Source organism: Tyto alba, unplaced genomic scaffold (genome assembly GCF_018691265.1).
Source record: "Tyto alba isolate M040663 unplaced genomic scaffold, T.alba_DEE_v4.0 Super-Scaffold_44, whole genome shotgun sequence".
NCBI lineage: Eukaryota > Metazoa > Chordata > Aves > Strigiformes > Tytonidae > Tyto > Tyto alba.
This window is the reverse complement of record NW_024881320.1, coordinates 6,552,866-6,565,906: the sequence shown is the minus strand read 5'-3', so window position 1 is coordinate 6,565,906 and position 13,041 is coordinate 6,552,866. Positions and strand designations below refer to the sequence as shown.

General features: G+C 36.2%; 1 protein-coding gene across 17 annotated transcripts in view; it reads left to right on the top strand.

Moving 5' to 3' along the window:
* Positions 1-13,041, top strand: part of RIMBP2 (RIMS binding protein 2) — a 153,512-nt gene that overhangs the window by 34,619 nt on the left and 105,852 nt on the right. For all 17 annotated transcript variants that reach the window (XM_042805404.1, XM_042805403.1, XM_042805400.1 and 14 more), the window contains one exon: positions 4,362-4,499. In XM_042805404.1, the coding sequence (XP_042661338.1) occupies positions 4,362-4,499 (138 nt within the window). The remainder of the gene's footprint in view (positions 1-4,361; positions 4,500-13,041) is intronic.

Sequence of the window (13,041 nt, the reverse complement as noted above, 5' to 3'; positions counted from 1 at the left end):
TTATGTTTTTAAGAAATCATACTATCTCTTCCAAATGAACTTGATAAACTCATGCTGCATAAAGTGACTTATCAAAACATATATTCCCCTAACAAAAGGCTTTGTTATTATGAAACAGAGTTCTTTAGCAGTCAGCCTGCACCTTAATGAGTCATTCAGATAAACAGGTCCCAGTGAAGATTGAATTACGATCCTATTCAGCTGACAGAAAGCAACCACTAGTTCTTCGCAGGAAACTCATGAATAAATAAAAGCTCCTGTGCTTCCAGGCCCAAGCCTAACAGAAATGTAAGGATGCATGCTTTTCAGTGTGATTTCCCATGTCCTACAAGTACAGCCTTGATGTTGCCATCAGAGTAAGATTGGTGCTGATGAAGACATCAAACATTATGTAAGTAAAGACATTTAAAAATAGATGGAAGTGTGGGGGTATGAGTGGAATTATCTATCATTAACTCTGAACAATCTGTTAGACAATAACCTCTGATATTTAGCTTTTGCATATAGGATGCAATTCATACACATTGACATTTTGTGTGTGGAGGGCACTATCCAAAGTTATTTTTAGAATTCCATTTTAGTGAAAAATACAAGTTTTAAAGTCTTTGGAAGAACTTATTCATGCTTATTATCTACCCAGGCCAATAAATATGTCAGCTCTTCTCTGCTGTTACATTATAGTTTTTAGCACAAATTCAGACTCCAGAGGGTGTTGTACTACATGAATGTAATGATGAGAATGATTTCTCTGAGAAGTTCATAGTTTAGCAGGTGATATAAGACTAGTAAGACAGAAAAGGGGAGTAGGAAGAAATGATGGAACAACACTGGTGGGGATGAGAGTAACCTTGGGGTGTCACCTGGCTGAATATTACTTAGTTTTCATAGGTACTGAAGCAACTGAGAATTTTAAGGAGGACAATTGGATACTTTTTGACAAATGCTCATAGGGAAGCTTTTCTTCAGCATAAGGAAGCAGCGCAGAGATCCTTATGTGAAAATGCAGCTACTGAGGGATGAAAGGTGGAACTGCTGGCTGAACAGGGGTGGAAACTGATACCCTGATAGTTTTTAGCAGGATGTAGACAGGAAAAGATCTAAGTTCTGTTTATTGGGTAGAAGGAAGCTATTGTCATGTTTCCCCTGCTGACTGCACAGTGTAGTGTGTTGGATCCTGGGCACACTACACTGTATGAGTTGCGTTTGAGTATTTCTTTCCTACCCTCTCACAGTGTAGCTGAAACGAAGCCATCTCTGCAAAGATGGGGTTTCATCTGAATTTAGTTTGCTGACCTTATTCAGTAGACCTTTCTACTACTTTCTTTTTTTTATTTATTTTCTAGTTTTTGAAATGCAACCCAAATCAAATATTATGGAAAGGTGCCTTACTGCTTCACAGCTGTGGTTGCAATAACGTTTGTTTCTAAAACAGTTATTTCAAGAGCACTAACATCTTTGCACACATCTATTTTTACCTGAATATTGCACAAAGAGGAATGTGAAGATAGAGCATGTGGTTCAGAGTTGTGAAAACCTTGTGCAAAAGTGAGGACACAGCAAAAGTTCTTATAGAAATTAACTGCAAAACACCCTCTATTTACTGCAGGAGTATGTCTGTGTGGTGGGTTGATGCTGGCTGGATGCCAGGTGCCCACCAAAGCTCCTCTACCACTCCCCCTCCTAAGCTGAACAGGGGAGAGAAAATATAAGAAAAGGCTCATCTGTCAAGATAAGGACAGGGAGAGATCATTCAGAGATTATTATCACAGGCAAAACAGACTTGACTTGGGGAAATTAACTTAATTTATTACCAATCAAATCAGAGTAGGGTAATGAGAAAATAAAAACAAATCTTAAAACACCTTTCCCTCACCTCTCCCTTTTTCCCAGGCTCAACTTTACTCACAAATTCTCTACCTCCTCCTCCCAAGCAGTGCAGAGGGATGTGGAATGGGGGTTGTAGTCAGTTCTGAAAAAAATGTTATCTTTACACTTGTATCCCTTCTATTCTTTTAATCAATGCACCTAATACTGTTGATTATGTTATTGACAACATATGTATGTGAGGAGTAATGCACTGTACATATTTTAATTCAAGGGATGGCTTGTGAATAGACATATAAATCTACTGGCTCCATGCACTGCTCAGATGCTTGATATTGTGGATCTTTTGGAAGTTTTGAATATTAGTTTTAGAGGAATTTAACCATGCCAGTAGAAGTTTCTTGCTCATATTTGCATGCTGTCCTTCAATTCAATTCTTTCTCTCACTTGAATTAAAGCCTTGTAAATTAAATCTTAGAAATCATAGAGTTTTTTGACAGACCTACATCTGATCTTTATGTAGTAGAAACAGCCACCTATTCATTGCTGTTCATGAAGTGATCAATCACATAGGTATCTTTAAATGTAATCATCTTAGTGATTTGCTAAGCTTCTGGGAACAGGAAAAACAAATTAATTGCATTTCATACTAGACTTTACATTAAACTTGGGTTCGTTTAAAACTGTCACAATGTTGATGCTACGTTACATTATTTTTTAAATCCTTTTTTATTTTTAAAAAACTTCTTCACCATTTTTCCTGTTTCCTGAAGAAACAGCTTAAAATGCATATGACTCTTACTTGCTGTAAGTAAGAGTCATATGCATTAAAATTAAAATTGATTGACTTATGGTGTAAGGAAGGGAAGCTAATTTTGTCTGAGGGGAGAACTGCTTTATTGGATCTTTTCTTGGGTTATGAAGCTAAACTAGAAACAAGTAAGATATTACCCAAAGATCAGTGGGACTTTTTCCATTGGTTTCGGTGACTTTGATTGTGCCTATTTCAATAATTTATGATCTCTATGGAGTCATTTTATGAATGGTTGATTGTTGGCCAGAACAAAAAATGTTAAGCAAAGGAATAAGTAGTTTTGAACTTTCCCAAATTCAGAATCCTTTAAGGTTCCTCGGAAACATGTACATTTGAAATTATATTTACATGAAAAGGTAGTATATTTGAGGTGGTTGTTCCCACACCTTCTTTAAAAAAGAATTTGAGAATGTTGATGAGTCTGAGTCCATCAAAAAATATTTAAAATATCAAACCTGATGATCCCTCTTAACTTGGGGTGCACTGTGAGTTGTGTGGTTGAGCTGGCAGGAAAAACCCCAGGATTTCTGATGGTACTTTCTATTAGCTTTCCTGGAACTTTATTGTTAATGTAGAGATATAGTGGACTGAGAGCAGCCTTGCAGAGAGGCACTTGTGAGTAGTAATGAATGGAAAACTGATCATGAGCCAGAAATGTGCACTTGCAGTCCAGAAAGCCAACCGTGTCCTGGGCCACATCAAGAAAAGTGTGGGCAGCAGGTTTAGGGAGGGGATTCTCCCCCTCTGCTCTGACCTGGTGGGACCCCACCTGCAGTGCTGGGTCCAGCTCCGGGACCACCAGTGTAAAAAGGACACGGACCTGCTCAAGTGGGTCCAGAGGAGGCCACGAAGATGATCAGGGGGCTGGAGCACCTCCCCTGTGAGGCCAGGCTGAGAGAGTTGGGGGGGTTCAGCCTGGAGAAGAGAAGGCTCTGGGGAGACCTTAGAGTGGCCTCCCGGTGCTTAAAGGGGGGACAGGGAAGGTGGGGAGGGACATTTGATCAGGGAGTGTGGGGATAGGAAGAGGGGTAATGGTTTTAAACTGAAAGAGGGTAGATTTAGATTAGATTTAGAAATTCTTTAGATCAGATGAAGAATTTCTTCCCTGTGCAGGTGGTGAGACGCTGGCCCAGGGTGCCCAGAGCAGCTGTGGCTGCCCCCTCCCTGGAAGGGTTCAAGGCCAGGTTGGACGGGGCTGGGAGCACCCTGGGCTGGGGGAAGGGGGCCCTGCCCGGGGCAGGGGGGTTGGGACTGGATGGTCTTTGAGGTCCCTTCCAACACAAACAGTTTTATGATTATATGATATTCTGACAAACTTGCAGACTCTAATGATAAATATTAGTCAGAATTTTTCTGCTTAGTTCCGTGTCCCTACATTTTATACAGAAAATATCGAAACTGAATTTTTTCACTCTGAAATTAATTTCCTGCAAGGGACCATTGACCACATTATTTAAGTCTCATTTTGGAGATTTATGTTGGATCTCAGTCTTGTTGCCTGCCCTGACAATATGTTTATTCAGCAAAGCTGAATTTATTAGTTTAGATTGGCTTCTATGTATGTAATGTATATTTAACCATCACTTTCAAGCAGCTTTTGGGGGCACATGCAATGAAAAACGTTAATGAAACAGAATGTGTTGTAGGAAGAGCAAGTCTTAGCTAGTACAAATGCAGTTTTAACGAACTGGTCACTTGACTTGTTTTGTTTTGTTCTACACAGTTTAGAAATGATCCATCATGTCTGCATCCTGCAACATCACAGAAAATATTTGATCAGACCCAGTTTTTAGAAGAGACCCAGATTTCCAAGTCTCATGTCACCACTGTAAATCAAGAGCATCATCACTGGCAGTTTTTAGTAAGTCCTGTCTTTGTTTTTACTATTTTATGGCAACTGATGTATTGAAAGACAAATCTAGTTCTGCAGTCCATGCTGCTTCTTTTATTTGTTTGTTTGGGTTTTTTCTTTGAATGTGCAGTAACATCAAGAGGTTGGGGTTTTCTGAGAGGAACTGTTTTTGTGTATATATCCTGACACTTGCTTCTGAATGTCAGCAGATTTTTTGGGGTTGGATTTCTAAGTGTTTGTGTGCATTCTGATTTTCAGGCACCTTTTGCATTCAGAGAGGAACCTTTTAGAAGGATCCTTTGAATATAAAAGCTATAGTGTAATGTTGGTATACCTGAAGACAATTTCCAGAGAGGAATATGTATGCGAGTGAGGTGCCCTGAATTCTTCATCTTAGATAAAATACTTTCATTTAAGTACAAAGACATTTGGATACATAAATGGACAAATTTCTGTTTCTTTTTAAAATCAGAGTTCCAGATAAAACACTACGCTTTGATTCCTGTAATTAATAGCTGTTTTATCTGCTTTTGCTTTCATTACACCAAGGAATTTACTTCTTTTGGGACTGTGAAAATATAATAGGTGCGATTTCTTTTCTTTCTTTTAAAACTTGATAATTGAAACAAAAATGCTGTGAAGAAGGAAGACAAGCTTTTGGAAGTTTTTGGAGAAATTAGATTAAATTAGTTGTCTCTAGTTGAATTTTTGAGTCAATTGTCAGTAGTAAACGCAGTTTGTTGAGTAGAGGAGGAGATCTACTGTATATGGGTTTATCCTCTAAAAACTTGCCAGTTGCCTGACTTAGCTAAGCCATAATTTCACGGTTGTCATTTTCATAAAAGTGCCTGCATAATGAGCTACTTCTCCCCTTGCCTGACCCCAAGCATTGTTTTTAGCTCAGATCAGTTCCTCATGCAATTCCTTCTACAGCTGCAGGAGCAGTTGTAATGGCACAATTGGAAAATACAGCATGCCCATGGGGAGTGAGCAATGGGCAGGTTGCTGGTCTCATAGTCCTGCCAGCAGAAACAAATCCTAGCACTTAATAGTTCATAATAGTACTGAGACATGAAAATCCTTGTATTAACTTCTAGAATTGCAGAAACTGTGTATTTTAGCCATCATTTCAGAAACACTGAAAAAACCACAACTGACTGGATTCCATGATAGTGAAGCAAATAATATTGATCAGTTTTGAACTCTACATTGCCTTTATTTATTGCTTATTATTTAGACCTAGTAGAAGAACAGAAATAATGAAACTTTGTAACTTAGCAAGGAAACATCTGTCTATCATGTTAACAGTGGGGATTTTTTTCTAATAGCTGAACTAAATTATGTTAAAAATTTGTTCTTTCTTCATCAAGAGTAAAGCATCTAAAATTTTGTTCAGGCATACTAGTTCAAGGTGAAGTAGTGTAAGTAATTTCTGCTGTTTGAGTTCATATTTACCTGAGACAGAGTAAACTACAAGTTCCAGAGCTTGCATTTAGGTATAAACTTCAGGGCTTTGTTTTTCAACCTAACATTATTTTACAGAGAAATATTCTTTTCAAATGAGGTAGAATAACATTACTTTCCAGTGCTAAAGCAATTACACTTTTAAAATTCAGTTTACAAAGCAAAACCTCAAAATTGAAATGTGCTCCCTAGATCTCTTTATGTCCCAACATTGGCAGACATTGTTCTGAATTCTTGCCAAAGATACAGATGATTTTATTAGTCCCAAGTTACTCTTTATTTTAGCAAATATGTTTACTGTGGTGGTACTTCTTTGAGTGATATATAAGTAATGATTGGCTTGGACATGTTCTGCACAAAACCAGGGACCATGTGTTCAGGGATGATACAGTCTGTTTATTACTCTTCAGAAAACATGTTTCCTAATGGGTGACTATAGAGAAGATGGAGAAAATCTTTATGGAAATGCACAGTGAAAGCCCAAGAGGCAATAGACACAGACTCTAGCAAGGGAAATTTTTATTAGAGCTAAGGAAAAAAAAATGTTTAATATTAGGGTGGTCATTTTGCAGAGAGGTTGTGAAATCTCCTTCCTTGGAGAGATGAAAACCACAACTGGTGAAAGGCCTGAGCAAACTGATCCAGCTTTGAAATTAGCCCTGCTTTGAGCAGGAGGTTAAACTATGTGACCTCCAGAGTCCTCCAATCTTAATTATCATATGATTATATAAATATGAATGTTTGTTTACATGCATAAATTTTCCTTATTTATGATTATTGATTGTATATACCTGTCACCATTATATTTATAGTGAGTTCAAACTATAGATTCTTGAAAAGTATACAACGTGGAATGCTAAAATTGTGTTTGGCATTGTATGGTATCTGTCTGTAGACAGTCATAATGATAGTAGATAATATTCTTAAATTCTATAAAGAATGCACTGTATTACTTTTAATGTATAAGGGGCAGAGGAGTTGCTAATAAACATTTATTCTATAAACATGCTTTATAGCTGTTAACACAGTTTTTCACTCCATGTAGAGTTGATTGCAATTAATTATTGCATATTTGAAGGTATACTTGTATTTAAACAAGACGTGATCCTATATCTAGACCTGCATGTATATTTGTTACTAGTGTATACTCTCCCATTTTAAAAATTAGCTATTGTGCCAGCCTAAAAGCATGTATGTCGATATCTGTGTGAAGAATAAGTGCATACTGTAAGTTCTTTAGACCCGTCAGGACTGGCAGTTATTATGAAAAATAAGATACTGAGATTTATTTTCCCATGATAAAGAGTTCTGAGGAACATGTATGTTGGTCAGTTACTTGATCCACAACTCTTGGTGGCTGCGTTATAAGATGTAGTTCATATACCACCTATGATCTTAAAAACACTTTCCAACCAATAACTAAGAGAATAATTTAAAGAAAAATCATAAAAAGATACCATTTTTAAACCTAACGTTCGCACTATTCTTATGTTGTACCTCACTGAACTGAAAGTAAAGGCTTAAAGCTTTGCTTTAAGAGCCTGATATTTGAAGCTTGAGGTTCTAAATTTGGTGCTGGGTTTATCCATCTGAAGGATATGAGTTTGATTGCATCAGAGGTAATTATATTTAATATGACAAGAGAAAAGTGCATAAATGTGATATTTTGAACAGCTGTTAATGCCTTCTTTGCATCTCTGCTTCTGAAAAGAATAATTACATAGCTGTGGTGTGAACTGAATGTTAAGGTCTGGTGAAAGGCATTTCTGGTAAAAATAGTGAAGTCAATCTTCTAATGTTGTGTGTAGAAGTTCCCTTAACAGAAGTCATTTAAGAAGTCCAGAAGTTGTTTGTAGATCCAGATGCAGTACATTTACAAAAGACCAACCTGAGGCAAAAATGGGATGCCATTGAAATTAGGGGCAATTTTGCTGTTAATTTCATTCACACAAATAATTCATACTTTCAAGAAACGTCAAGTTGTGTTATAAAATAAAAAGCAGTGGTCTGGATTAGGGTCTTGAGAAAAGAATAATGAAATGATTATTTGAAGCAGCTTGTTTAAGTCCAGCGTAGACTGTATCTGAGTCCGTCCATTCAGAGTCTATTCTCACTGCTCAGTTTGTCTGTACTTAAGGGCAACATAAGAAATCTAAGTAGCTGCTGGGCAGTAGCAACCTTCTGGATAAAGCGTAAACTTTGGACACCCAAATTAGCCTCTATTTAAAATGCTATTCTTTACAAAGTATTGTAGTATAGATAGTGAGAGAGCTAGATACTCTGATGCCAGGATTAAAATTTCCTAACAAAATACTGAATAATGTTTCTTTCATACTGTAGTTACAGTATTTTGTGGCTAAACTTTAACATACTGTTCACCCCTATTTAAGTTTTAATGAATTGACACAGCTATATCAGTAACAATAACTTTTAGTCATTTACACTGACGATCAAAAGAAATAAGTACAATTTTTCACTCTGGTAATATATGTTTCAGCAATGGTTTCACTGCAAGAGGAAAATCCTGTATTTTAGTAAATAGAGACCAAATTTTTTACCTTCAGATAAATGTTCACTCTGCCTTCTGTCATTAGCTTTCTATGTACATAAATATAACAGACTTGCACCAGGTACCTGTTAGTTACCAGGCAACAGCAGCATTTGACACTGCCTGCAGCTGCAGTGAATGATGTGCAGCTCCCTGATTGTAAATTAAAGTGCTCTGAATTTTGAACTGAGGTTGATAAAAAAGACATTAATGTGAGTATAATGCCATTTTCACTGTAGTAGCAACATGTCAGCAGAGTTTCTATAACAACGGCAGTTTGCAGAGATATAGCCCTCTATCACATGTTCATGATGGAAAAATTGTAATTGCTTTAGTCTTTTGCTATACGTAGTTTTCTCTAAAATACACACTTTACTCCATTTAAGCCTTTTTGCTGCTGTGCAAATCAGGAATCTGTCATGCTTCCCATTCACTTGGATTCATTGTTTACTGAAGTCAGAACACTAGATGTTAATAATTATAAGTAAAAACTGGGCTGAAAGAAAAATATTTTTATTTTTTAATTTGTAAATATTTTGAGTATTGCTTCTAGTCAGAGATGGCTTGCAGTCTCTTAATGGTGGCAGAAATATTAGGCTAGATATTAGTATAATAATAAAAATTATGAATGCTTCTGATATTATATTTAGTGTTTAGCTTAGGTAGCTGGTTCTACAAAAGAAACAGTTTAAGGTTACCTGTATTTCCTGTGCCCTGTACATGTGTGAGTTTTTTAGCAATGAAAGCAACAATATCCATGGCCAAAGCTACTATCTGGATTTTGATAAATGCTGAAGTTTATCATAATGTATTTACATTTTTATAATTTTGGGTCTCTTTTGAACATTTTTAAACATATGGCACTGAGTGGCAATGAGCTATTTTAACAGTTTATTTCCCTTTACCACTCCATCATAAGTTTTCTTTTCCATATCAGTGGAATGACTTATATAAACTTAAATTTCCAATGTTAATTTCTGGATTAACTACTACCTATGCAAATGTAGAATTGTGTTTTGATTTGGTTGATACAGTTCCAGTATAATAAAAGCCTTTCCTATTTGCAGGCTGTGAAGAAAACTTCTATCAAAAATAGATCTTGATGTGGTTTTAAAAAACATCTTTTTCTAATCAGAGTTCAGGCAGGTTGTTACATTCCGGAATGAGTGAAAGCAGTAAAAGATATTTAAAGGCCCAAACAATGAGACATGTCCAGTATAAGATTGGATTAAATTAGTAGCCACAAAAGCAGGGTGACCTTTTTTCTTAATCTCTCAGTTTAAAAAGGTGGTTGACTCAAATATGACCTTTTAATAATAACATTGTTTTAACATAGTTTCCGTCTTTTTTTTTTTTTTTTTTGGTGGACTAGTCTGAGCCATAGTCGGCATAGGTCAGGAGGGGCCCCAGCTAGGAGCAGGTACTCTCGAGCACTGTTGTTGCTGCCTGGCGTTGAGCGGTTTACCCGCATGATGGTCTCTGTTAGGGGAGCTCTGGAGAGATGAGGCATGTTCAGATGTTCAAAAGAGCATAGGTGAATCAGGGCGGTGTTGCCTGTGCTGGATGCAATGCTGTACTGTTATTATTCTGGAAAAAAGATATTGCATATTTTTCAAGTACTATAGGTGTGTAGTTGTGATTTCTCTCATGAATACATCCGTTAATCCTTCTGGATTATAAAATTCAAATGTAAGGCCTTCTGAAAACCTTTATTATATGTGATATATTCAAACCATGCAGGTTCTTATATTAAAAACTAGGCTTTTGGGTTTTGTGACTGCAGACTTAGGGAGACATTGCAAAATTATCTCAATATAGCTGAGATAACTGAGCAGTGAATCCAGTCTAAACAAACAAGAGCAATGAAACATTCTTGTCTCTATTCTTCTATAAGGAACAGAACAAATGAGCTAATTAATATATAAAGAAAGTAAAAGCTAGAATCAGGAACAGAATGCAGATTTTCTCATTCCCAGGTAGTGCTTGCAGGTCATGGTTTTTCTTTTTTCATTTCCTACTCTGTCATTTAAATGCATTCAGCCAATAAACAGCCAGTGGTGCAAACCTTCAAAGGTTCCACCTCCCCTAAAAAAATCATTTTCTGAACCTGGGTATAAGTTGGAATTCTTTTTAAGAGATAGTGTATATATTTTTTTTAAAATCTTGATTTTGTATTTATGGATGTAGTCTGTGTTTTCATAAATCTCACTACCCTGTGTTCTGTTCATTGTTCTCAGGAAGGATGCTATCTGCATAAGCTTAGCTGTATATATTATCTTTCTCCTAAATGTACCGTCCGTTCTCACAAATTTAACAAATTTAATACTTGTATCAGACTAGAAAGCTACAGGAACTCAATACATTATCAGTTACAGAAAAACAAAAGGCTCATGGAGCAAGGTGATTTATTACTTAATTTTTCTGAAATACTTTATAAGATTACTTTTTTTGCTTATACTTTTTCCTAGCCTAATTACATTTGCCTCTTGTTTAATCATCTTTAAGACAAAATAGTATGTCTGAGGAGAGAACATGATTTAATTAAATTTTTGTCCTAATGAATTAGACTACAGAATTTTGTAGTAGTTTCATTTGCAAGGCTTCTTGTCCAGTAAATCAGTTGGAGACAAAGTATTCAGGTGATTTTTAAAAATATAAGCCTCAAACTTAAAACCCATATTAAAATCTTTAAGCTCAGTGGTATTACTACTAAATTTAGAGGTGAATTAGATGATGGCTCTCTGATTTTGGCTTGAGATTTAATTTACAAATAATGTAGGGGACTGATTGACTTTTTATAGCATGAGAATTCATATTTTAACTTCAAATAGTCATTACATCAAACCCAGATGATGAAAATGTTAGTGCGTATCAAAGCTTCTCCCATAGGAAGAGCAGCAACACCTCTTGTTGGTTGTTTCATATTCAGGTCTAGACCTATCTCAGACTCCCTACTGCAGCTTCGAAAACACCTAACCATTTAGTACTAATTTTGTTGATGGGTTTTATCTTGTGAAACAACTGATTCTTCAACTTCTAGTTGTCTTCTGGTTCTCAAACTGAATTAGCCTGTCCTTTAATGCATTTCTAAGAGACTCTTTAACACCCTTAGTATGGCAAATGATTGCAATCACTATTCAAATGAGTGACTGGGTGGCAAAAGAATCCGGTATGTTAAAATTGATGACATAATGCCAGAAGAATTTGTATGTCATTTCTAAATACCTGCAAGTGTTTTGCTAGTGTTGGTGTTCTTTATTTTTCACATAATACAGGCCAAATTCTGATTATCAGTACTACCACTGAAGTCAGCAAGGCTAGTAATATGAGTAGTGCAAGCAAGATACAGCCTTATCTGTATGAGTAATCAAATTGTTCTCTAACAGCATATAAATGTAGACTAGAGCATTATTTGAACAAACTTCTCACTGTTTCCTGGAGAAGTACTAGTAATTAGATCTGCAGCAAGAAGGCTGCTCAAAGCTGCCAGACTTGTTTTTCACTGGCTAAAATACATCAGAAGTGTTGGATCAAAAATCCAGTTTATATAAACACTGTACAAAGTGTACAGAACTTTGTGAAGGCAGCATAGCTGCGAGAAAGATATTTTAAATTAAATTCCTTTCTGAATATGGATAATAGAGCCTATGATGAGCTCATGGCTTGGTGGGGTACATCAGAGAAAAAAGGCATATTGGGGAAAAGTGTATTGAATGTCAAAAATACATATAAAACTGTATTTCTGAGCTGCTGTCTTTCATCAAACATAACCAGAAAAACTGGGATGTGTGAACAGGAGCATATTAGTGTATGTTAAAGTTTACATATTCCTGTCTTAACCTGTGCTTAGCACTCATGCATATTTTATATGCGCAGATTCCGTATTTGCATCTGTGTTTGGGGATCTTAGTGCGGATTCCAAATGCAAAAGGCATTTTACTGAGAAATGTTGGTTTAAAAAAAAAAAAAGAAAAGTTGTCCTTTTATGAAGAATTTAAAAATAACAAAGTAAGTCATGCGGAATGTTTGTGTTTAGATCAAAAGTAACTACATAACTACAAACTACAGTCCCAAAATTTTTAATTCTTATGGTAAATTAACCTGAAGGTAAAATTGTAAGTACTGTAACCTGAAGGTAAAATTGTAAGTACTGTAGCCCTCAGCATCGTCCTTCAGCAAACATTCCTGCAACTTGGAACATTCACTTTATATTGGGAAACAGTGCAAGTTACTTTCTCAGTGTGAAGTACCGCAATGAGAATAGAATGAATCTGGGAGTTGGACAAGACCAGTTTACTAAAGGCACAGAAACTTCTGCTTGTCTGTTTAAATGATTTTGAGACCATGGTGTATGAAGCTCTGAGTGTCTTCAGACACTGGAAAACATTCAGTGTGCACTGGCAGAGTACAAGATTGCTGTTAAATAGTGAGGTATATGAAAGTATGTGCAATACTTCAGTTATTTATTGCTGTAAATAATTGGCACAAGTAATTCCGCTGATGTTGCAGATGGCTCACAATGTATTTCAATGATCATAA